The sequence below is a fragment of the Emys orbicularis genome, chromosome 3, assembly GCF_028017835.1.
Source record: "Emys orbicularis isolate rEmyOrb1 chromosome 3, rEmyOrb1.hap1, whole genome shotgun sequence".
NCBI lineage: Eukaryota > Metazoa > Chordata > Testudines > Emydidae > Emys > Emys orbicularis.
In genome coordinates, this window is record NC_088685.1 from 161,138,089 (window position 1) to 161,164,073 (window position 25,985).

General features: G+C 47.6%; 1 protein-coding gene across 2 annotated transcripts in view; it reads left to right on the forward strand.

Moving 5' to 3' along the window:
* COQ8A (coenzyme Q8A) overlaps positions 1–25,985 on the forward strand; it is a 74,371-nt gene that overhangs the window by 14,276 nt on the left and 34,110 nt on the right. For both annotated transcript variants that reach the window (XM_065400684.1, XM_065400685.1), the window contains exons 2-5: positions 7,732–7,924; positions 11,184–11,594; positions 12,769–12,835; positions 24,217–24,291. In XM_065400684.1, coding sequence (XP_065256756.1) covers positions 7,732–7,924; positions 11,184–11,594; positions 12,769–12,835; positions 24,217–24,291 — 746 coding nt within the window. The remainder of the gene's footprint in view (positions 1–7,731; positions 7,925–11,183; positions 11,595–12,768; positions 12,836–24,216; positions 24,292–25,985) is intronic.

Sequence of the window (25,985 nt, forward strand, 5' to 3'; positions counted from 1 at the left end):
ATTCCCTGTATACAGTTAAGCAAGCAAACTTATTTCCAATTTAGCCATGTGTGAATAAGCCCTTTTCCTTCATATGATCTACTTTTTGATGTTTGTAATGGGATTTAATATAGTAGGAGATTTGGAGCCTTCTTTCAAATCTTGCTTCATAGTGGACTCTGGGACTATTTAGTGTGGTGGCTTCTGATTTGATACCCTAAAAATATTGCACAGGAAAATGTAACACTGAGTATTTTAAATACTTTTGTGACGTTCCTCCCCACCTCTTTATAAAAGTGAGCTCACCATGTCTCTTTAGCCGAATGAAGGAGTACCAGATTGTATGCCTTGCTTCCAGTAAATTGCCCTTCTGCAGCTCAGGACAGGGGCACATCACTGAGGCCTTTGAATTTTCAAATGGCAGACAGTGCACTTAGGGGTGGTAGGGTTAAATTTCTTGCAGGCACAAGTGGATGTAATCCCATAGAAATCAGCGGTGGTTTGTCAGCAGCAAATTTGGTCCAGTATCGCTCTTCCAGCTAAAACTAACAAAGGGGAACTGGTCATATTTGCTCATTGATATATTTAGCAGTGGAGGATGAGGACACATTGAGCAATATATGATTTCCATTTGTGACTTTAACTTCTCTATTAATTTCAAAATTAATAAGCCTTCCAAAATAGTCTTATCACCCACATTCTTTTATGGTATGGTAACAGAACCATTTCATGAACTTCTCTTCCTCTCACCCAGATAGTTTGATTTAAACTTGTATGAGAAGGACTCCATGTTAAAAATCAATCCCTTATTTTCCCTGATTCCATTGGTTTTGCTCTGGTAGCTGTAACTGCGCCATCTCTTTCATTGCTCCAAGTGTGTAAAAAAATGAAGTGTGTGTGTTCAACAGTGATCTTTGCCTGCATTACTGCAAACACGAGATTAAACCCTAACTACTTCATAATGGTGAATTTGTATACTTAGCATTATTGTCTAAGTTGAAATACTATACTGGCTACTTTTTCCCCCTCAGTCTGATTTGCAGGGATAATGCTGCAGATACTTCTTTAAGTTAAGACCTAGCAAAAACTTCCGGTATTTATGGGTGAAAAAAACCCTTCTATTGATAGATGCAGTAAACCTCTTTCCTTATCTTACAAGACAGTTTTTAAGTTTAAAAATACATAAAGAAACTTTGAATTAATGTTAAGAGGCTGACTTTAAACTCTTCAAAGCAGAGACATTCAGAAGTCAGTTTTATTTGGTCTCTCTCTCTTTTTTTTTTTTTTTACCATTCTGAAGCCTATAGATACATCATACAAAGTGAGCCCTGCAAAAAAGTGGCATGCGGAGCCTTAATTCTAATTCTCATATATTGGTTTCATTGTGCCACAAGTACACTGTCAGCACCTATGTTTCTGGCTGTGTGATTTATGCTGTAGTTAGAGCATGGCCCACATAATTTATAATATTTCTTTGTTACTTTGGACTGGAGATAGCTACCTTAGTCTTGGGCATTGATTATTCTGCTGTGTTCAACAAATACTCCTGTAACTTGAGTTACAGAAACAGTTAGGTTTCCCTGGAATTCAGCTATCTTAGTGCAAGGAAACATGCCACTTCTATGTGATTGATAAATGGAGCTTGCTTACAAGAAAGGTCTGCATTTGCTCAGAAAATAACTGGATTCAGTCATTAATGGCTTGCAGTAGGGTGTAATACCATACGTGCTGTTGTCTGAGTTTATAGCACTTGAATGTACTAACCGTTTATAATCATTGTGCACATATATATGTGTTGACAGAACACACTCTAAAAATGAAAACGTGCCTTTGCAGTTACCCAGGAAACAGTTTAAATACACAGTCCCTTTGGCAGTGCCCAATGGAGGCTGCAGCCAGAAGTGTTAAGGACGTTGTCTGGAGGCCAGTATAGAGAATTCTCCAACTGGGGATCGAGCCTTAGAAGGCATCCTATGCCTAAGTGTATGCCTCTATGTTCTCTGTCAGAGTGGGTGAGTGAGCCAGGACTGGATAGGAGACCTTTCGAATCCTGAAAACTGTTGTGGAGGACCATTTGTACAGTGAAGTTGCTGGAGGCGAAAGGGAAATAAACTGAAAACACTGTTTTGCCTGTAACTGCAAACCCGCTTGGCACAACACACAGAGTAGTGAGTGTCCTGTTTATGTTGCACTCATGGCTCTTCCAATATAAGGAAAAGTTATGCTCAGAAGAAAGCACTTTTGGCCTATTTATTTGTATTACTGTAGCGCAGAGGTGGGCAAACTACAGGGGGGTTGGATAGGGGGTGAGGTCCCGGGGGGCAGTTGGGGGACAGGGAGCAGGGGGTGGTTGGATGGGGCGGAGGTTCTGGGTGGTGGTGGTCAGGGGACGGGGAACGGGGGGGTTGGATAGGCATGGGAGTCCCGGGGGGGCCTGTCAGGGGGCAGGGAGCGGGGGGGGGGTCAGATGGGGGGCGGTTAGGGGTGTGTGGGTGTGGATAGGGGGTGGGGCAATCAGGGGACAGGGAGCAGGGGGGGTTGGATAGGGGGCAGGGTCCCCCTACAGTGGGAGTCCTGGGGTCCTGTCAGGGGGCGGGGGTGTGGATAGGGGTTGGGGCAGTCAGGGGACAGGAAGCAGGGGGGATCGGATAGGGGGTGGGCAGTCAGGGGACAGGGAGTGGAGGGGTCGGATGGGGGTGGGGCCCCGGGGGGCGGTTAGCGGTGGAGGTGTGGATAGGGGTCGGGGCAGTCAGGGAACGGGGGTGGGGAGGTGGCGGATAGGGTCTGGGGTCCCGGGGGGTGGTTAGGGGCGGAGGTGTGGAGAAGGGTTGGGGCAGTCAGGGGACAGGGAGCGGGGGGGGGGGGGAGGGTTGGAGAGGGGGCTGGGTCCCCCTACACTTTGTTTCCTATCATTTAATCCGTTACCGATCCATGAGAGGGCCTTCCCTTTTATCCCATGACAGTTTTTTGCTTACGAGCCTTTGGTGAGGGACTTGTTAAAGGCTTTCTGAAAATCTTAAGTACACTATATCCACTGGATCCCCCTTGTTCACATGCTTGTTGACCCCCTCAAAGAATTCTAGTAGATAGGTGAGGCATGGTTTCCCTTTACAAAAACCATGTTGACTCTTCCTCCAACAAATTATGTTCATGTATGTGTCTGACATTTTGTTCTTTACTATGGTTTCAACCAGTTTGCCCGGTACTGAAGTCAGGCTTACCGGCCTGTAATTGCCAGGATCACCCCTGGAGCCCTTTTTAAAAATTGGTGTCACATTAGCTCAGAGGACGGCAACCTTTCAGAAGCGGTGTGCCGAGTCTTCATTTATTCACTCTAATTTAAGGTTTTGCATGCCGGTAATACATTTTAATGGTTTTTAGAAGGTCTCTCTCTATAAGTCTATATATTATATAACTAAACTAGTGTTGTATTGTAAAATAAACAAGCTTTTCAAAATGTTTAAGAAGCTTCATTTAAAATGAAATTAAAATGTTGATCTTACGCCGCCAGCCCGCTGCTGGTCTGGGGTTCTGTTCACCTAGGCCGGCAGCGGGCTGAGCGAGGCTTGCGGCCGGGACCCTGGCTGGCAAAGGTACGGCAGCCAGAACCCCAGACCTGCAGCGGGCTGTGCGGGGCCGGCGGCCGGGCCCCCAGACCGGCAGTGGACTGAGTGGCTCAGCTCACTGCCACTCAGAGGTTCCATCCGCTGGCTCCTGCCAGCCGGGATCCCGGCTGCCGGATCCACTCAGCCCGCTGCCAGTCTGGGGTCCCGGCCCTCCTCACATACAGTGGGTACCTACCTTCTCCCTGGTTCTGGCCATTCTCTTCCTCTCTCTGCACTGAGCTGAGGGTGGGAGTGCACTGAGCACAGGGCTGGGGGTGAAGGGTCGGGCTAGGAGCTAAAATGAGGGAGGGGGCTCAGGGTTGGGGCAGGAGGTTCGGGTGTGGGGCACTTACCTGGGCAGCTCCCATTTGATGCGAGGGGTGCAGATGGGAATGTGGGGGGTGGGGGTGCAGGAGCTCCCGTTTGGTGCTCGGGGTGGGGATGTGGCAGGTGCATAGGGTGTGGGGGGGCTGGGTATGTGTGGGGGTGCCAGAGTCAGGGCTAGGGTTGTGGGGGTGGGATGAAGGAGTCAAGCAGAGGGCTGGGTGTGTGAGGGAGGTACAGGGCTCAGGGTAAGGGCCTCGGGGGTGTGCGGGGCTCAGGGCAGAGGGCGGGGTGTGTGTGTGGGGGGGCTCAGGGCTCAGGGGAGAGGGCTGGGTGACTGCCCCCTAAGAACTCCCAACCCTCCTGCTCCTTGTCCCCTGACTACCCCCTCCTGGGACCCCTGCCCCCAACTGCCCCCCCAGGACCTCACCCCCTATCTAAGCCTCCCTGTTCCTTGTCCCCTGACTGGACCCTACCCCCTACCTGTCCCCTGACTGCCCCGACCCTTATCCATACCCCCGCCGCCAGCCAGACCCCCGGGACTCCCATGCCTATCCAACCATTCCCTGCCCCCTGACAGGACCCCCAGAACTCCTGACCCATCCAACCCCCTCCCCGCCTCCTGACAGGACCCCCAGAACTCCCGACTCATACAACCCCCCCAGCTCCTTGTTCTCCCCCCCCCCCCCCAGAGACCCTCCTTGCTCCCTGTCCCCTGACTGCCCTGAACCCTATCCACCCCCTGACAGACCCCGGGACTCCCATGCCCCATCCAACCCCCCCTGCTCCCTGACTGCCCCCTCCAGAGACCCACCATCCCTAACCACCCCCCCTGGAACTCCACCCTGCTCCCTGTCCCCTGACTGCCCCCACCCCTTATCCAACCCCCCTGGCCCCGGATCCCTTACCATGAGGCTCCACGCAGAGCCAGATACGCTGTCCTGCGGGAGCGCACAGCCCCGCCCCTCAGAGCGCTGCGTGTGCGGCGGCAGAGCTCCGGTTGAGCGGGGAGCGTTTCTGCCTCCCTGCGGAGCCAAATGCTGCCCCGCGGGAGCGCGTAGCCCCGACCCCCAGAGCACTGTGCGCGCGGCGGCAGGGCTCTGGGTGAGCGGGGAGCGTCTTTCCCTCCCTGCGGAGCCAAACACTGCCCCGCGGGAGCGCGTAGCCCCGACCCCTAGAGCGCTGTGTGCGCGGCGGCAGGGCTCCGGGGAGGGGAGAAGGCGGGGGAGGGGCCGGCAGCTTGCTGCGCTCGGCCTGGCGCTCCAGCCCAGGAGCGCGGACCCCGCGGCTTGCCGTGCCGGGAGAGTGGGGCCATTTGCCCACCCCGTGCGCACGGCTATGCTTCTGCTCCCTGCCCCCGCGGGGGGAGTGGAGGGCAGAGGAGAGCGGGCCGGGCTGGGCAGGATTTTTAATGGCACGCTGGAGTCCCGGCAGGCTCCAGCATGCCATTAAAAATCGGCTCGCGTGCCATCTTTGGCACGTGTGCCATAGGTTGCCAACCCCTGCATTAGCTATTCTCCAGTCATTTGGTACAGAAGCTGATTTAAATGATAGGTTACACATTACAGTTAGTAGTTCTACAATCTCACATTTGAGTTCCTTCAGAACTCTTGGGTGAATGCCATCTGGTCCTGATGACTTATTACTGTTTAGTTTATCATTTTGTTCCAAAACCTTCTCTAATGACACCTCAATCTGGGAGAGTTCCTTAGATTTGTCACCTAAAAAGAAGTGAGTGGAAACTTCGTCCATGTGAGCATGGTTGTGGAGCCTGCTGGCCCCTACTTAGGAAGGGGGAGGAAAACAGCAGAATGGTTAAGTGCCACTAGTTTTTTTTCGGGTGGGGGGGGGGGGGAGAGAGGCAGGAGTGCTGCTCCTGGTATGGGTGGGGAGAGAAGGGAAACAGAGCAGTGCAACCATGCTTCTCATTTAAGAAAAGGGAGCAGCAGAGTGGCCCACATGGAAAGTTGTAGCTGGGTGGCTGGGTACCTCTTTCATGACCAGGAGGTGGTGCAGCAACTCCTAGAATTCACTTCTTACAGATGGTTGGAGGGGGACAGCTGAGAACAAGTCTAACTTTGTGTGTCTGTGAGAGCCGAGAATTGACCCACTGGGGTGCATGGGGTGCAACGGGGGCTAGGAATACTATTTTTGGCGGGACAGAATTAACTAACTAGAGTGCAGTGTCAGGGTTTACTTACTGGTGGGGGAGTGAAGATGTGTCCATGTAAATTAATAAGGCATGGGTGTGGTGGGTATGCAAATGAGAGAGCATGGCAGTTACAGGTACTCTACCTCCTGCTAGTCTGGGTGAAGATATTAAGGAAATCTTTCAAACCTTGATAATTAGATGTCAAACACATACACTGATGCTTGTGTGCATAGAGTAGGAAGGGAAGTGGGACCATATGCCTAAATTGATTGGCTTTACCTAACTCTGCCTTCCCTAGAACAGTTCTGTATTAACCTGAAGGTATGCGAGTCCTGAAATAGTGTCCTTTGTGCTCATTTGTAGGAACAGGGCTTCTTTCTGGCTGGCATTCAGGTTGGCCAATTGGCTATAGGATCTCTAAGCGGAGATTCCTAAGATAAGCAGTTGCCCAAAGGGGGTGGAGGGCAATTTATTCCTGAGGGAATTATGCACCAAAATATTAAAAATTATGTACCAAAAATTATGCACACGATATTTTAAAATTCTGCAAAATTCTACAAATTTTATTTGTCAATAAATAAATGTGGCTCCAGCATGGCAGTGGGGAGCACAGGCCACTGGCTGCATTGAGGTAGGAGATCACCCTGAAGCCCCCACCTCTCCCAGTACAGGGACTTGGCAGTGAGACTGCACCTGACCCTGACACAGTGCAAGGGCTGGGCCTGCCCCTCCATGCCAGGTGTGGGCGGCAGGCTCAGCCCAGCAAGATCCAAGTATGGAGGGCTCAGTGTGGGTGGGGATCCACGTGTGGGGTGACAGGTTTCTAGGTGTGGGCGGCTCAGTGGGAGATCTGGATGCACAGGGGCTCATTGGGGGTTCTGGGTGCAGGTGCAGTGGGTCTCTGCAGGGGATCCAGGTGAAGGTGGTTGTGGCTCAGCAGGGGAGGTCTGGGTCTGGGAGACTCAGTGGGGGGTCTGGGTGCTGGGGGAATGGGGCTTCGAGTGGGGGTTTGGGTGTGGGGGTGCTCATCAGAGGGGTCCAGGTGTAGGGAGATGGGGCTTGTCAGGATGAGGGTTTGATGGGTCTGCTTAACAGGGGAGCCCCAGCTGCTGCTGAGGGGATGCCGCATGCCGGGTCCTGCTTCCCCCCATGATTCCCCTGTTTCCTTCTGCATCTCCCTCCCCTCACTCCCTCATTCCCCTCCCCCTGCCTTATTCCTCCCCCTTCCTTCCCAACTGCCTTTTCCCCCACCCTATCACCCCTTCTTCCCTCATTTCCCCCTCCCCCACCCCCACCCAGCCCCACCACAGGCACTCACTGTTGCACAGAAAACAGAAAGACACACAGAAGGGGAGCACAACTAGCATTAGGACCCAGCTGCAGATTCAGAGGCAGCCTCCTTCAGCTGGGCAGCTCTATGCTTGCAGAAATGGGGAGTGTGTGGGGCATGTAACCCCATGTGCCCCCCATGCCTTGCCTGTGTTTTTTGGGGGGCAATTCCTCCCCAACACTGTGCCCATAATCACATCTCCCCTCCAAACCCCCAGCTTCCCTTTGCTTCCCTGCCATTTTCTGCAGGGAAGCACAGGACTCTCATGAGCAGTTTGATAAGAGAAAGTCTTCAACTACTTACTGTTGCTGTATTCCATGATTCTCTATTGTGTTTTTCAGCGCTGAAGGGTCAGTCATGGCAGGTGATGCCATCATGCTGATCAGAGGCTTGGCTAAGCTCAGTAAGGCCATCATAGAAACCCAAGTAGGACAGCTGCGGCAAGGAGTTGTTGGTGGCGATGCAGTTATCATTGCAAGGACCTTTCAGACCACTGTTGAAGAGCAATTCAGTGCTGCCATGGGAAAGATGCAGGTAAGGAAGACTTTGTATGCGTTCGCCATTTCCCAGGGCGAAGGCTTCTTTCTCTCACAGGTTGTACATTGCTCGTCTGTGAAAGGGGTCGTCTGTCTAAGAGGTAGTGGGTGGGTCTCTGCACATAGTACTCCTGAGGGCATTCTGTGCCAAAAAAATTAAAAATTCTGCGCACAATATTTTAAAATTCTGCAAATTTTATTTGTCAAATAAATGTGGAGGCTCCAGCATGGCATTGGGTAGCACAGGCCACTGGCTGCACAGAGGTGGGAGAACACTGTGTGGTGGGTTTGACTTTGTCCCGGATGCTATGCAGGGGATGAGGAAGTCCCATCCTCCCTAGCCATGACTAGCAGCTGAGCCCGGCACAGGGTAGGAGCCACCAGCTGGGTCTTCCCTAGTCCTGACTCCTGCCCCACAGTGATTTGCCTCTCTGCCGGCTGCCCTGGGCACCCAAAACATACTGCTGTGGAAGGTTGCATGACCACTCTCGTGGCTTCCCTTGGCTTCCCCATCAAAATTATTTTTCTGCCGGGAAGGAAAGAAGGGGGACATAAATTCTGCACAGAATTCCCCTAGGAGTAACATAGGGTCCTTCCAGCTGCTGCAGGATGCTGAGACCATAGACAAGGTCTGTTGGTATTCTGAGGCATGAATTGTTAATACTAAACCATGGAAAATTCAGGTGATAGCTCCTAGAATATTGAAAAAAATTATCTTAAATCAACATTGTCAAAATAGTGATTTCTACAGTTTGGGTGGGGGATCTTTTTTTTAACCTTATTCTTCAGTATTCTTGAAATACAACATCTTTGAGTGACTCACGCACAACCAAACCAGAGTGCTTGGGTACCTGTCTTTCGTTGGGTGAATGGAATGGGCACACATCTTCCTGTTTCTGTGCACAGGTGAAGGGATTGGCATATGGATGAGTCATGCACTCTGAAGTGCTTTGAGAGCAATGCTCTCGTACTGAGATGCAAGCACAAAAGGGCAGCATGGTGTGTTCCAAGTGCGAAGACATACCTGGGAGGCCTACTGTTCATGGCTGCTTTTTTGTTTTCCCCAGGAAAGAGTCATGAGCTGAGGCTGAGGATTTAAGGTTTGGAGGACTCTTTCCTGAGACTGTGGTATGAAAACACAAAGCGAATGGGAGATCTTGTTCTCCAGTAGGATAAATATCCAGTAGGAATTTTTTGTCCCTCCAGATAACTTATTTGTATTGTGGTAATGCCTGGGAATCCCGGTTATGGACCAAAAGCTTTCTTGTCAAAAGTTAAGGTTTGACTAAGATTGAAAAAGAAAGGTCAGCAGCTTAGATATTTACAAACTTTGGTTGCTAAAGATTACCTCTCTCATTTGGCTGTGAGAATGGACTTGTATAAGGTGAATTTTTTCTACCTTTGCACTTAGCCAGTTCTTGTTTCCTCTGTGGAATTCTGCTGCTTTGCAACTCTTCTGCCATACCCCTTGGCGCAGGTAGTATTTTCTGAAGAACTCAGGGCCAGATTTTCAAGTGTTCAGTGCCCACAATTGGGCTGGAATTTCAAAGGAGTCATTTTCCCATATAGGAACCTAAATAAAGGCCAGATTTTCAAAAGCGCTCAGGAGCTCCTATTGTGATCCTTATGGCCAGACTTACAAAAGTGCTCCACACCCAGGGTGTTGACATCTCTTGAAAATCTGGTGCTTAGTGCCCTGGGAGGACATGAGTGTTTAAATCAAAACTTGCATGTCTTTCTGAAAGAGATGCTATAGCTGAAACACAAGTTATGGGCTTGATGCTGTAATTACTGGATGAGATTCTATGGCCTGCATTATACAGGACACCTGGCTACATGATCATTCATAATAATGGTCCCTTCTGGCCTTAAAATCTTATGAATGTCTTTTTTTGGTTGAAGTTTGCCGTGATTTTGGTGACCTGCAGAGCCCCCTAAGTGTATCTGGTTGTCGGTGCTTGTGGTGATAACTTTTTGGCTGCCGTTACCTTAATCTTAGTTTTCCTTTTGCCATCCCAGGTTTACAATATTTATTTTAAAACTCTTCTTCGATCTCTCTGGTCCCAGGGTCTAATATGACAGTACTTTTGTGTTCTGATCGGCTTTGGCAGGAAAGAATGTATATTACTAGATGGAAAAAAGAACCTTCTGCAGTAAATGAAACTCTCCATCCCTTGCAGCCCTTGCCAAATATTGACCATTTAAGACTTAAGATAATTCTTATTAAGTATGAAGAGAAGAAATTTGCTCTCTTCTTACCCTGGTGGGAGGTGGCTGCTGCTGCCGCACTGATTAAAGATTTTTTCCTCCCTCAGTAATGTTGGTGCTGGGAATTACACGAGACCTGCCTGCATAACAGGAAGGGCTGTGTCCTGCATTTCTTCCTCAAATGGGGGGAAAATAATTAGCATTTGGGAAAGAGCCTAGAATATGCTGATGTCTGCCTGACTGTATAAGAATTAAAACATTGATTTGGTTACAGTTCTCAGCAACAGGGTCAATTTATGGCTGAGGCAGGTCACTGGAGTCCCAGGGGCACTAGACAGTTCATTGAGTTAATGCTTTGTTTCTTGCTTTGATACTGCCAATCACTTCGCGGTATTCGCAGATATCTGGAATCGCAAGGCAGGTATCACAAGTCAGGACCCAAGTGTGTTGGCAGAGCTAGGTTGGAAAACTTTTCCCGGCAACACCTCATATTGAGCTTAGCTGTGAGGTCACACCCTTGCTTTAAGCACAAAATAATCATGCTCACAGTGAAATGTACAATACTACAATAACTTGCTGGCTGGTTAAAGAAATACTATTTTCTGTTATTTATGGGATCAGCCATGTGGGGCTGAGCTAAACTGCTCTACAATTAGATGTTCAATTAGCACTTCTGAAAGAGTTTAAGGTGTAAAAATACCTAAACTATGAATAATGGGGAAGAGCGCAAGAAGGATAAAAACTAAAGTCTTGAGTGATGGTAGGATGTGTGAGGGGGTGCCGGGGGGAGGGAGATAGCAGATCATTTCTGTCATCAGGTCTATTGCACCCATCGCTATAGTAGCTAAGTACTATGTTCCATATAAATGGTCTCCAGAATTCTTGTACCTTTCTGTGTACCTATGATGTGGGATTGACTGGATATACCTCAGAGTACCTCCCCTTGAAATCAGTAGGACCTAGTTACACTCACATTTAAGAGGGTCTTTGAGTGTCCTGTGGGGTTTTTTAAATTTCTGGTTTCTGACCCATTCCAATGTTACTTGCAGGATCTGGGTAAACAGCAAGAAAACTTAACTGATCTTGGTGAGGATTTTGGGAGCGATTACAATTTCTCGGGGCCAGAGTCATCAAATGCTACAAAGGACTTCTCATCTCCAGGCCAGCCCGACAAAGGTAGTGGTACAGAGGGTCCAGCTTACACCTACACCACAAACGGACCTTTTAGAAATGTCAGCGAGATTGGAGATGCAAGCCCAGGGCAGATTCCTTTCTCCGCCAAAGTGAATGCAAAGCTATTTGGAGGCTTTAGGGACCCTGGAAATCCTTTTGCTGCTGCTTTTGGGCAAAACAGGGCTTTTCACCAGGACCATTCCTCTGTCAGTGGGCTAACAGCTGAAGATATTGATAAAGCCAGGCAGGCCAAAACCGATCCGGAACACAAACCTCACAAACAAATGGTATGTATTTATTAATTTCCAGTCCTCTGCTTTAGCCACACAATCACCCTTCCTCACCCTCTCCTCCTGCTCCTCCTCCGAATTTGGCTTATTGCTACATGGGTGGTAAAGGGGACGGTGTCTTTTTAATTTTAGTCTATGCAATGTTGTTTTGTCACTCCCCCCCCGTCCATTCATCTTCTGTGAGAGGATGGTTAAAATGTGTACGTGAAATTAGAATTGTTCTCTATTAACAGGTGCTAACCTGTCACTCCCCATGCTGGGCCCTCGTGTGCCATTGCATGCTTAGGATAATTAAGGGTCTATATTTACTCTTGGCTTGCAGACTGAGACATGGAGCAGGTGCAGACAGCTGTAGGCAGTCTCAGTAGGGGTGTGAAAGATTGAGTGGGCAGTATATGCCGAATTCCTCTGAACTGGGTGTGATCCCTCCAGGTCAGGGTGGCCCCCACTATTAGAATAGCATATGGGAAGCTTGAACTTCCACCCCAGAGTATAAACATACCTAAGAGTGGCATAATCTTGCAAATGCTGACTGGGTCACCATGCCCTCATGTGAAAGAAGGAGAGACTATAGTGGAATGAGAGAGTGCACAGCGAAAGGATTTGCCATCATTGATCTGTCTCTCTCCTTCTCCAAACCCCACTCCAGATGTTACCAGGATTCACAGTTCATTTAACCACTGGGCTGCTTTTAGTAAACCCACTTGTGCTTGTACTGCACCTGTAACTGGAGGGGTAGTCTATAGTGCTATGAACCTGGTAACTTTCAAGAGGATTAATTTCACTAATGCAAGGTGTGTGTCCCGTAGATCAAAGGGTGGCCAAGTTAGCTATATGGTCTACTTAGACATGAACACAAACCTTTTAATCCCTCTTGCTTTCTCTCCATGGCTCCCCCAGTATTTGCCACTGGAGATGTTTAATGTTTGCTTCGGTTTACAATTTGCATGGTACACTGTGTTCACTTGGAAAAACATGAGCTTCTAGAGGCTACAGGGATCAGTGCCCTAGAAATACCTAGGGTGGGATTTGTGGGATGCTGATTTCTAGCATGGTGTAGGTCTTCAAGCAACAAATAAGTTATGTTCTTATTTTCTTTGGTAGCATCAACCTCTCCTAGCTGAGTTTCACTGTGGATTTTTTTCTTTTTTTGTTTCTTCCAATCATGCAGCTAAGTGAACGGGCCCGAGAGCGGAAGGTGCCAGTCACACGGCTTGGGAGACTCGCTAACTTTGGAGGTGAGGGGTGTGTGTGTGTGAGGGCCTGGCACTTGTGCATGTATTTGTATTAGTCAATGACCATGAGGGTGCTGATGGTGAGGCAGCAGGGAAGAGCTGAGTGTAATGAACAGTAATGAACACTAACCACCTCTGTTCCAGTTAAGGACTCTGTTAGCATGTGCCTTGCTACAAATGGCTGATTTGGATCAATGCTCAGCTCATGCTGCTTTATTATGGTTACAGATCTCATCCACTAATCTGAGTGGAGTTGCAGCAGGGATGAATCTGGCCCACGGTACAGTGGGACGCATTGCAGAGGCCAAACCCCCAAAGTTGTTACGATGCGTATGTTCTGAGACCTGGGTCTTTGTCACTTTCTTCTCTCCTGTATTGTCCGGCTGCCATGCAGCAGTCTGCCTCTAGTGGAAACACATGATATTCTTAGAAGTTCTGTGTGGAGGATTTGGTAGGGTGCTGCTACTCTTCTTGATAATACTCTGTTCCTTCACCTTTGTTTTTTTTAGTTACCTGTTATCCAATAAAAATGCCTCTGCTCCTGCAGACTTGCATCCTTTTTTGAGGGAAACCTTCCTCTGGTTACTTCAACAGCATGAAGTACTACAGTAGCTTGCCTTAGTTTGAACTGATCCATACTGTTCACTTGACTAGTGGCCAGATGTTATGAAATGTATTATTCTGGTGGAGGATGGGGAGCTTACCTGCAGAACAGACATGGTCGATGCATTTAATTCATTAATAAACCACTTTCTAATTGGAAGATTATGTAGGGCCTGATCCTACAAGCTTTCCTGGTGAAGAATTCTCACTGAAATCAGTGGGATTTCTGTGCATGAATGGCTTGCAGGATTGGGCTTGAAAGAATAGGTGCTTTTAAAGATAAACATCTTTATAGCAGTAATAATAGCTGGCACTTGCATAACACGTTGCATCTGGGGATTTCAAAGGGCATAACAAATGTTAATGAAACTGCACAGTATCCTCCCTGTGAGATAAGGGAAGTATTACACCCAGATTACAAATGGGAAAATGCTCATGGAAGTGCATGACTCCCAGTCCCCTATTCTGTAATCAATAAACTTGCAGCCTTTTTTTCCCTTTTGCTTAGATGTGATCATATTGTTTATAGATAAATGCAGCATAATTACATTGTGAGTTTTCTCTCAAGTAGTGTTTTTAGAGCCTCTCACACCTATCAGGACTTCACAAAATCTGCTTGAAACACACACAATCTAGACATCCCCAGATTATTAATACCATGTTCAGACCTGCCAGTGCACAGGAGTAGTCCCCTTAGCCTACTTGTATTGGACAGGGTGTGTGTGTGTGTATTACGCATGCTGGAAAGCGCTGGAAAGGAACAGTTCCTTGCAGTGTAGCTTTGCAACGCTTAAATTGCAGGATGCGGGGAGAAGACTCAACACCTGCAGGGAATCTGAGCTCTACATTTCAGTGCAGGGTTCCTTATCCACCTCATTCTGCTCTGCTGCATAAAGAGGACAATGCATCACGATTCACTTCTTAGAATAACAGCATCTCTTTTAAAACAATTTTTTTTGAAGCTCTGAGAGCTTACAGGCGTCCTCCGACCTGAAGCACTGACGTTAGTGCTTCCTGCACCCTAACCCATGTTTTGAAGAAAGCATGTTGTATTACTGCTGGCTGTTCATATTTTCCATGTAACCAGATTTATCCTGGCTGCCTGCTGACAGCTGCTTGATGTGAAATGGCAACTGTCCATGCTGTTTGTCGCTGGACTTTCAATACTGTGGGTATACAGCTCCAGGTCTCTGCATTCAAGACTGTGGCATGAGGAATGGCTGACTCATGCTTCAAGCTGGAAAGTTACCCTTAGTGGGTGGGGAGGAGAGAAGTGAAACTTCTTTAATATTTAAAAATAAATAAATAAATAAAAAAATCAGGGAGGGGCAGGGAATACATTGTTTACAGTCAGGGTCACTTGGAAAACATACCACTCCTCCATACATCACTCTCCTTTCTGAGGAGCTTGAAATTGAGGTCAAGAACAGCTGGGCTGTTGCTTTCAGCCTGTTGTTCTTGGTTCCTGGTTGGCTTTTTCCGATCTTGCTGAAGGAACAGAGGGGTTTTTTTTTCAGTTTCCCCACTGCCATGGGTTCTTCCTTGATAGTGTCAGGAACTGATAAGCCTTTTCTGCAACAATAAGGAGAAGTATGATCTTCTCTGTGATCTTGTTAGCCTCTTAATAGGTGTTAAGCAACAGTTGGGTTGATTCAATAGGCAAAGCCCCTCCTTTGGTGGCTGGGTGGGTTGGCTAATGTTTGAAGGAGTCTTTCTTCTCTGAAGTAAGGAGGAGGTAACACAGAATCAGGAGAACGATGGATCATCTGGAGTAAGAGGGAAAGCTCCTTAATTAAGAGACCTGGGTCTTGGCTGGCTTGAGAGAGATAACTGTAACTTCAGAATACTTTAAGCAAGTGTGGGGTCTGTATGTGTGGAGACTTGGCTCCGTTTACAGTTAAAGGCAGCTTCTGCACATTATTTACTCTAAGTTTAGAACTGTTTTTGGCCTGCACATGTACTTAATAATAAAAACATTATACTGCAAATCCATATCTGGTAACTCCAGACAGTGGTTTTACTTTACTTGTTTTAATCTGATGAGGTGAAGACCCTCTTCTCCTTAAATCTTTACAATACATTTTAAAACTCTGGTGCTGTGTATACTGCCTATGTGAGATTCCTTGAACTGCTCTGCAGCAGTAATCACAGTAACTTCAAAGCTCAGGGCCTGGTTATTGCAGGTGCTTGCACTCTCAATAGAAGATGTGCTGGAGACAGGAAGACTGCACCTAGGATGCTCTAAAGAGAGGTACAAGTTACACTAACAGCGGTTGGGAACGGCTGCAGAAAGGAGTCTGAGATATGCTGCAGAAAAGAGGCAGGGCAAGAGAGACAAAATGTTGAACAGTGAAGGGGAACCCCTAGGGTGACCATACCTCACAGGTTAATGGGAATTAACAGCACATCTACTTATATTCCTTAGAATGTTGAAGCGATTGAGGTTGTGTGTGAGAACAAGAGTGCAGTGATCTGACGAAAACACTTGGCATTGGGATATGATCCTTTTCTGTTCCATCAGCTGCCTGAACTTTGAGAGAGGGCTTTACATGGCAATGATCTCATTTGAAGATGCATATGGGATGGGGAAGAAATTTTTAGAGAGTATATTGAATAGCTGGGATAGATTTCTGCTTGAGAGGTGAATATGGATTAAAAAGATGTAGAGTCTACAGAGTGGCATTTGACCTTTCTCCAACTTTCTTGAGGCGGGACAGTAGCAGTTTAGTTCTCATTTTCTTATGAGATGGGAAACTTCTGATTTATTAGGGAAGGATGGGTGGGGAGGTGAAAACCTAGGTTAGATTTCAACGCTCACTAGAGCAGTGGTTCTCAACCTATTTACCATTATGGCCCGGATATGCAGCTCTCTATGTATAATGTGGGCTACATACATACATACATACATACATGTTACCTGTATGGCACTGAGTATGTCACATGGGCTGCAGCTGCGTGCTGATTGGGCCGCAGGTTGAGAACCTCTTCCCTAGAGTATACTGAACTGAGTATCCAGGCTCTTTCATGCCACTTTTCCTTCTTCTCTTCCACAAGAAACAAGACAGGTGCCTTTCTTTTCCCCCTTGTGAATTTGAACAAGTTGGACATATTTTGGAGAACATACTGGTCTTCCAGCTGTCTTATTGTTGGAGCCCTCGTGCTGAAACGGGAATGCTTGAGGTTTCAGTAACAGAGGGTGTTAAGTATGTGGTCTGTTGCTGGGAACTTGCCTGGAATCACAGCCTTTCTGGGAGCAGAGGTGTAGAGTGCCTTAAAGCTTGAGGATTCTTTCCTGCAGTGTGTGCATAGAACACTGTGAACTAATTGGAATTTAATGCTGACTAGAAGTAAATTCCTTTCCTGAACTTTGGTCTCTCCTTGCATGCATTATACATGCTTGGTTCTGCTGAGCTTAGTGTTTTATTGAGGCTATTAAATGCTAGAAACTTCCAGTGGAGTCATTCTAGCTGTAATTGGTTTCTGAGCAACTCACCACAAAGTACAGGCGCAACCATAATATATGGGGTCTGTTCTTTTTATTGTATTAAAATATTTTCAGGACTGATGATTACTTTGTTTACATTTTTGGGGGGTGAGTTTCGTTCTCAGGAAGCTAGTAGGAATCGATGCCAATGGCTTGATTCGTGCTGTGCAAAGCTGTCGCACGCAGATGGTCAATCTGTCCTGCACTGCAGCACACTGTATAATGCTTGCAGTGTACAACATGACCATACCCAGAGCACATGCTACTAGAGGGGAAAATACCTTTCACCTTCAGAGCTTGGCAAGCTGTGCAGAGCAGTAGCAAACTGTTCAGCATCCATCAGCTTTGTTATGTCAGTTGCTCAGTGAGCGCATTCCTTTGGAACGGACCTGCTTTCAGGATGGCTCATGTTTTCATTTCAGTTTGTAGCGTAATGGGAACTAGCAGGCACCTGGGAAATGTCTAAAACAATACACTGGTGGAAAAGAAAGCTGTAGGCTGCTGCCTTGAAGTTACCCATATGCCTGGGTAAAGTATAGTTGACAGTTACACTTTATATTTTGACACCAGCAGACTTTTTTTTTTCTCTCCAGAGGTGCTGAGTAGCTTCATCTCCTGTTGACTTCCCTGGGAGCTCTGGACGCTCAGCCCCTCTGAAAATCAGCCCGGCAGCGTATGGATTTTGTTCTAGAAGGCTGCCAACTATTCAGAGGTAAAGGTCAGGTAGTGTAGGCCTAAAACCACAGCCTTTGGGATGGTGGGTATGTAGAAGAAGTTTGGAAAAACAAATATTAATGGATTTTCTTGAAATTAGTGTCTTGTTGGGTCTAATCAATCCCTTGCAGTATTTGTAGGCTTGGCAGGATTCAATTTTTATTTTTTCCCCCTAATTTCGACAATTAAGATACATTTTTTATTTTTTTAATATTTACAGTTGCTGGAAATTAAGTGGGGTGTAGGATTGGGGGTTGGGGTTAAGGTTAGGGCAGTGTTGATAGTGGGGCTCCCTGCATGGTCGAGGGGCCCAAGACACCCAGGGTGCTAGGTGCGGGGGAGGCTGTGGTCTGGGCATGGCAAAGCAGAGACCCCCAGCCAGGGATGCAAGGAGGAGGATGGGAGCCATCCCTGGGTGCTTCTGAACAGTTCCTGCTCAGGGATGGCTCCCACACTCCTGGCTGCTGAGTGAGTGAGCAGGGCCTTCATGGGCTCTCTGTAGTTGGCTGGTGACATCAGATCCCTGCAGGCACAAGGGATAGGTAAAGGGGGGAAGGGCAGCCTGTGCTCTTGGCATGGCAGAGCAGAATCCTATGGCCATAAGGAGGTGGAGGAGGACATAGCCATTCAGCACCAAGGTGGCCTCCCCTGCGGTGGGTGCTTTTTGTCCTCGTTGTCTTGGCTGGGGGTCTCTGCTCTGCTGGGCCAGGACTGTAGCCGTGTCACTGGCCCTGCAGAAGCTCACAGAGCCCATTGCTGTCCAGCTATCACAGGAATGAGGGAGTGGGCCCATGACAGCCAGGACTCTCTGCACTGCAACAAGGCCAGTGACACCTGATCCCTTCAGGAGCAAGGAGGGGAGGCTGCACTCCCACCAACTGTTACTGATCAATATCTTTTTGTCGATTTCAGTCTGTCAGCTGAGCTAGATGTTTACCCACATCTATCTATTTAGATCAAATTCTGCCAAGCCTAAATATTCGCAATATTTGCTTGGTCACCTTCCCCTTAACCCTTCTTGTGAACTGTCTCTTTGTTGTGTGGGCTGAGAAATACCCTAAAGAGCCCATAAACAATGAATGCTAAATGAGTTTAGTGAAAAGGAAATGTAGTGTTTTTAAAATAAAGCTCAAACTAGTCCCTAGTGTAATTCTGTTGCAGTCAATGGAGTTACACACCAGCGATGAATTAGGCCTGTGCTCTTAATTTTTTAATTTTGCAACTTTACAGTAAATAACAGGAAGGGGAATAGAGAGAGACATGAAACTGTGAAAACTCAGATTTAAAAAATGTGCTCTGTGTAAGCCTTAAGGACCAGTGAAATGCACCAGGTCTTGAGGAGGGGACTGCCTGATGTGTTCTTCATGGGAATAAGTCTTCAAGTTATTTAAAATATTTTTACTAGCTTGTTGCCTGGCTTGTTCGCTTTTTCTTGATGAATGGAGTGGGTTTGCAGTACAGTCAGTTACTGTCTTTGCAGACTTTGTTGCTGTATAGCAACAATCAAAGCAGCAGGATCCCACCCACCCCAAGGGCACTTTCTTCCCTCCCCCCCTGTGTTTAGACCAGATTTGTATATTGTCTTATTCCCTGTTACATTTCCAAATAGTTCATTGTATCAGCAGACCTGCTGTGGGGTTGTTGCACTGAATTTCAGTATAGTGCTCACAGGACAATAACTTAGATTCAGACCACCACAGTGATGCTGATAGCCTTTAAGGCCTTGGCTACACTGGCAATTCACAGCGCTGCACTTGCTGCGCTCAGGGGTGTGAAAAAACACCCCCCCTGAGCGCAGCGAGTGCAGCGCTGTAAAGCGCCAGTGTAGTCATGCAAGCTATTCCCCTCGGAGAGGTGGAGTACTTGCAGCGCTGCGAGAGCTGCGGCAGCGCTGTGAATCCGCGAGTGTAGCCAAGGCCTAAGTCTTTAGGGGCAGGAGTATAAAAACAGCCAAGGCTTAAGCTTGCCTAAGCCTATTTTTTTTTTTCTTCTCCTGTTTCGAGCAGTTGTTGGCTGACACTTGTTACTCGTTTTCTGCTAGAAAATCCCACGGAATTTTCCAATTTAAGAAGTGCTACTTTTAACAAACTCCTTTTTAATCCCTTGCTCTATACAGTATAAACCCTTGCAGCCTCTTCACAGGGTGAATTGTTGCGTTGTAGTTTTTAAATTTGGATTAGAAACTCTTTAGGGTGAGGGATGAAGAGCACTAGGCCAGACTCTGATCTCAGTTGTAATATTGTAAAGCAAAAAGTACTTCTAAGGCCTGGTCTACACTAACCCCCCAATTCGAACTCAGGTACGCAACTTCCGCTACGTGAATAACGTAGCTGAAGTCGACGTCCCTTAGTTCGAACTTACCGCGGTCCAGACGCGGCAGGCAGGCTCCCCCGTCGACTCCGCGTACTCCTCGCGTCGAGCTGGAGTACCGCAGTCGACGGCGAGCACTTCTGGGTTCGATTGCCTGCCGCTGAACCAGCGCGGTAAGTATAAACAAGCCCTAAGTGTGCTAGAATTGCTCCTGATTAACACTGGTAACTGAGATAGAATCTGGTCCCTAGTCTTTCATTTGAGTGGGACACTGTAGAGACCAGTTAGAGCCAAACTAGTTCAGAATTGCGGTAACAATAAAACAGAGCTCTGAACGGGAGTGTTACCGACAGATCTGGTGCTGAATGAGCTATATCTTGGAGCTTGATGTCAGCACTCATTCACAACCTAGAAAATTGCCTTTTGGTGAGTATCAAGTATCAGGGAGTAGCCGTGTTAGTCTGTATCTACAAAAACAACAAGGAGTCTGGTAGCATCTTAAAGACTAACAGATTTATTTGGGCATAAGCTTTCGTGGGTAAAAACCTCACTTCTTCAGATGCATCTGAAGTTACCAGTTACCAGTGTTAATGCATCTGAAGAAGTGAGGTTTTTACCCACGAAAGCTTATGCCCAAATAAATCTGTTAGTCTTTAAGGTGCCACCAGACTCCTTGTTGTTCTTTTGGTGAGGACTCTTTGCTCTCTTTAAATCTTCCTGTCTGATTCTTTTTGCTTGCTACTGTTAGTTCTGTAATATAGTGCTTGCTATTGTATGTGTGTCACCTAGAGATGGAGGAATTTTTCTAGGAATGGTTTTATAATGAGAAAATGCTGATTCATCAAGAAAGTTTTTCAGGTCCACATTGGGAAGGAGGCCATAGCCAATAGCTCCTTCCTGTCTTGGACCTCAGAATCCTTCCCAATGAATAAGCATTTTCTGATTAAAAACCTTTCCTAGAAAAATTCCTCCATCTGTAGTTGGGAGACCCAGGTTTGAGTGCATGTTCTATCTGATTCAGAGGTGTCTTTTGTTTGTGGTTTCTCTTGTGGAAAAACTTTGAAAAGTCTCCATCTTGTTCCAGTATGGAATGAAAACAAATTCTGAAACCATCATTTTTCATGAAATAGAATTCTTGTTTTCTGCCCATCGCTAGCGCCTGCACTGTACTGGATGGAGTCTGACATCTTTGAGTGTCTTCATGTTGTCCTTCAGTGGCTCTAACCCAGTGTTCCCTCTAATTTTTCCCATACATGTGCGGAATGAATTTTGTTATGTGCACCAATATGGAGGTAATGTGTGACACATCACTTCCATATTGGTGCACATAATAAAATTCCTGTGGCGGGGGTGGGTCCAAGGGGTTTGGAGTGTGGGAGGGGGCTCCGGGCTGGGGGTGCAGGCTCTTGGGTGGGGCCGGGGATGAGGAGTTTGGGGTGCAGGAGGGTGCTCCAGCTGGGAGAGAGGACTCCCATCAGCTCTCCCCGCAGCAGCACCTGGGCTGGGGGGGGAGGTGCCTCTCCCCGCTACGGCAGCTCCGGGGTTGGGGCCCACCTCTTCCCTGGCTGTGGCAGGTCCGGGGCTGGGTTGGGGGAGAGGGAGCAGAAGGGGTGCCCCTCCCCCGGCTGTGGCAGGTCCCGGCCAGGTGGCTTCTCTGAGCGCCTGTGCGGCCGCGCAGCTTAGAGGGAACTTAGGCTCTAACCTTTATTGTCAAGTAATGCCCAGTCAGGTATATGTTTGGTTGTGGGACCAAAACAGCCTTGGTTATTCCCTGCTATCAACTGCTGAGGCTATATGGCTACACAATTATTCAGCATGAGCAAGGTTATTGGTCCTGTAACTAATTATCTGAGAGGTTTATTACTGTTGATAGCTTCAAAATCCTTACCTTTTAAAAAACATGTTGAGATCCTCTAAAAGGTGCTATTAAGTGAAGAGTTTTATTATTTAACTTGCATGCTTCATATATTGTCAAATCTCAATACAAGAGGTTGAAAGTTCAGTTTGAAAGTGAACTGCCTTATCAGAATAAAATATGTAAACAGAAATGAAATCAGTCCAAGAAAAATAGTCCCTGCTGGTTAATGTTTAATAATAAGCCACTGTAACATCACTGGAGCTGCTTGTGGCAATGCCTAACCTTGCACTGGGGGTTTAGGTTGTGGAGAAGTTAATGTCTGAGATAAAGGTGGAGCTATGTTCTGAGTGCAGAGTACATATATCAGTTAAAATCTTACGGGGAGTTAGAATTAATTGGGAGGAAGGAGAGAGACCCATTATGCCAAGAGTGTCAGCTGGTTTGGGCCCATATTTGTTAAACTGGCACCACAGAACTCTTGTTTTTAGTACACAAGTACCCTCCCATCTCCAAGCACAACCATATTAGTTGTCCTTGTGTGTCTGTACATGTTGCCTGGCTGTTTTGTATCAGTGCATTATGGGATACTATCCCAGGGTGCTCAGCAGGGGCTACAGTCCTTGGAGGACATACATATGGAACATATGCTAGCAGTATGTGGGGCAATGCATTCTGGGATATCCTGATTTGCAGAGCTGAGATGTAGGGCTGGCTGGCTTGGTTACCTTAATACCATTGGGGTCCTGACTTAACCAGCAAATTAAACGTTACGGCCTGAAAGAATGAAGGAAGGAAGCCAGCCTATACCCCTAGCAAAGGTAGTGCGTGGTTATCACCATAGCTCTTGGATTCCCACTCAGCTTTTATGGGGGGAGCACTGATTTAAGTGCTGCACAAGCTGAGGAGACAGTTACAGTGCAGGTGGCATTCATCGATTCCAAGGTCCAGAAGGGACTGCTCTGATCATCTCAGCCTGACCTCCTACATCAGTGGTTTTCAAACTTTTTCTGGTGACCCAGATGAAGAAAATTGTTGATGTCCGTGACCCAACGGAGCTGAGGATGAGGGGTTTGGGTGTGGGAGGGGCTCAGGGCTGGGGCAGAGGGTTGGAGTGTGGGGCTGAGGGCTGTGGAGTGGTGCCAGGAATGAGGGGTTCAGGGTGTGGGAGGGGGCTCATGACTGGGGCAGGAGGTTGGGATGCAAGAGGGGGTCAGGGCTCTGGGCTGGGGGTGCAGGCTCTGGGGTGGGGTCAGGGATGAGGGGTTTGGGGTTCAGGAGGTGGCTCTGAGTATGGGGGGAGGGGCTCAGGACTGGGGCAGGCGGTTGGGGCACGGGCTTACCTCGGGCGGCTCCTGGTCAGCGGCACAGCAGGGGTGATAAGGCAGGCTTCCTGCCTGTCCTAGCACCGTGGACAGGAGGCGCCCAAGCGGCTCCACCCCCCCAGTTCCTGGCCAATGGGAGTGCAGAGCCAGTGCTCGAGCGGGGGCAGTGCATGGAGCCCCGTAACCCCCTTGCCTAGGAGCCGGACCTGCTGATGGCCACTTCCGGGGCGCAGCGCAGTGTCAGAACAGGTAGGGACTTGCCTGCCTTAGCCAGGCAGCACCGCCGAAAGAACTTTTAACGGCCCAGTTGGCGGTTCGACCTAGTGCCTTACATTCATTCCGTGACCCAGTACTGGGTTGCAACCTGCAGTTTGAACATCACTGTCCTATATAACATAGGCCAGACCTTGTTGTTAAACCATGTTGATGGCTTGGGCACAATTGGCATTTAGACCCAACAATGTTGCTAGCTGCTTATGAGCGTGATTGGTGGTTTTATTGTGTAGATTTGGCTTAAGCCTCTGCCTCTACCATTGAAACTTCGCTAGCGACCTCTGTGTCCGAACATGTTTGCAATTTCCTTGACGAGTGTGAACGGGAGGATTTTTCTTTCCTGAGAACTGTGCTATCAAAAGCAGTATTGTAACCTACCTTCCCAAATAGACTTCCTCCAGGGTGACTTTTTAAAGCTTCGCTACAACTGGAGTGTGGAACCCTACTGCTTCACTCTTTTGCAGCATGCTTGTGAGCTGAGTATTTTAGAACTTTTTCGTCAATAATAATATAGCCCTGACATGCCAGAGTGAATGAAGAGATCTAGGAGAAGGGTGGGTTAGTGTTGAATTGTTAGCTTATACTATCATAAAAGCCAGACTCTTCTAATCAAGTTACTTTGTACATTTATAAATGCTAAAGTCTTGTCTTCCCTATCTGTAGGAAAAGCGGATATTTCTGCAGTCCATGCAGTCGAGGCTGATTTCAAAAGAGCTACCTCTCTGTATCCTCTGAATGTATCAAATGGCTTAAGCATACACAGATGGCATATTTGTGCTCATTCACCACTGACTTGTTTGTTTTCCCTCTTGTTTTAAAGGACTAGCTGTTGGTCTTGGCTTTGGGGCCTTGGCAGAAGTTGCAAAGAAGAGCCTTAGACATGAAGAACGCAATGGTGAGCTCTCTGGTGTGCTTGTTTTGAACAGAAAACCTAGTTGCTTTCTCTTAGGCATTCTCTACTGTGTAGAAGAATAAAATCCTGAGAGGTCTCCAAAGGTTGTGATTGTGATGCAGTATGTTAGGAGTGGAGTGGTTTTTCCCCCCCAGTTTCTTTTGGTTGAGTTAATTTCTTTTTAACCTCATAAATACAGGTTGTACTGCTTTACCAACTTACCTTGTACGTACACAGCTCTATGGGTGTAAAGGCGCTTCAACTGATATAGCTTATTCCATAAGGAAAGGGGAGTAAGCTCTACTGGTCTAACTAGTCAGGTTTAAAAAACAAACAAAAAAACCCCCCACACCCCTGACTGAAATACTTATACCAGTACAAAAACAGAGAGTATACCAGGCCTTAATGTCTGAAACCTTGTGGTGTTAGTGGTTGAAGTAATAAAGACTTGCTTGACCTTCAGCAATATTCTACCTATTTGATACTCAGGTGATGACTGCTGTAAAAAACCCATGGGAAAATAACTTATTCAGACACTAAATTGGCATTTCACTTTTTTCAGTATCTTTCTCTTGACTATTCTGTAGACATGCACAAAGAAAAGGCTATGTGCCATACAAGCAGGTTTATACCAGACTTTGCATTTTCTCCTGTCTTCCTTGTCTCATCCCCCAATTTAAGAAAAGGGATGCTGTTTCTGGGTACGTCTCCTTTGCCCACTGGCGTTGGTCTGAATTAACTTGTTTACTGCTTTTCTGCACCTATATTCTAGTTGAGAGAGTTCCAGCCCCACATAATGGTAGGGAACAGTTAGTGCAATCCATTGTACTGAGGCGTGGAAGATAGATATGAACATGATCTTTTTTTCTACTCTGGAAGAAAGCAGCTTACTCAGGGTTTGTGGCTGGGTAGATGTTCTTGTTCTGTTTCCTATCCACAAAAGCTTGGATCAGATGCAGCACCACTTTCCATGAAGTTCCTGCCTGCCACCCAATATCCCTGCTGTTATATTTGACTTGACACAACGGGGGTCTTGGTACCACACAAGTTAACAGAGAGTTGATGGTGTAGCCAGTGTTGGAGCTGAGCATCTTTCTGACTCTTGCCCTTTGGTTTTGACCACCATCCTTGAAATCCTGGCTTTTGTAACTGGAGGCTCAGTATTCCTAAAAGGAAATGGGAGTCTGCTTAGATATAGGATGCTGACTAGGTTGTGGCAGGCACCTCTGTCTCTGGGCCGCCCCCCATAGATCTCTGTGTTCATCAGGACTTCCTGCGTAGGGTAGCACGCAACATAAACCTGCAGGCCAAGGAGGTGGTGGAATCAGAGGACCTGGTGGTGGACATTTTGGCCCCAGAAGATCCGTTGAGTGTGGCCCTGCCCCTCATCAAAACCATCCAGACCAATGCCAAAACCACCTGGCAGACCCTGGCCTCCATTCCCCCTATGGCCGAGGGGGTCGAACATAAATACTTTGTTCCCTCGCAGGGGTACGACTATTTGTTCATGCACCTGCCGCCATGCTCGCTGGTGGTTGCCGCTGTGAATGAGAAGGAGAGACACGGGCAGCCGGCCCCAGCCCCCAAGTCGAAGGACGCCAAGCAGCTGGACTTGTTTGCCCGCAAGGTGCACTTAACGAGTGGACTTCAGCTCCGGATTGCCAATCAGCAGGCACTCCTGAGCCACTACAACTTAA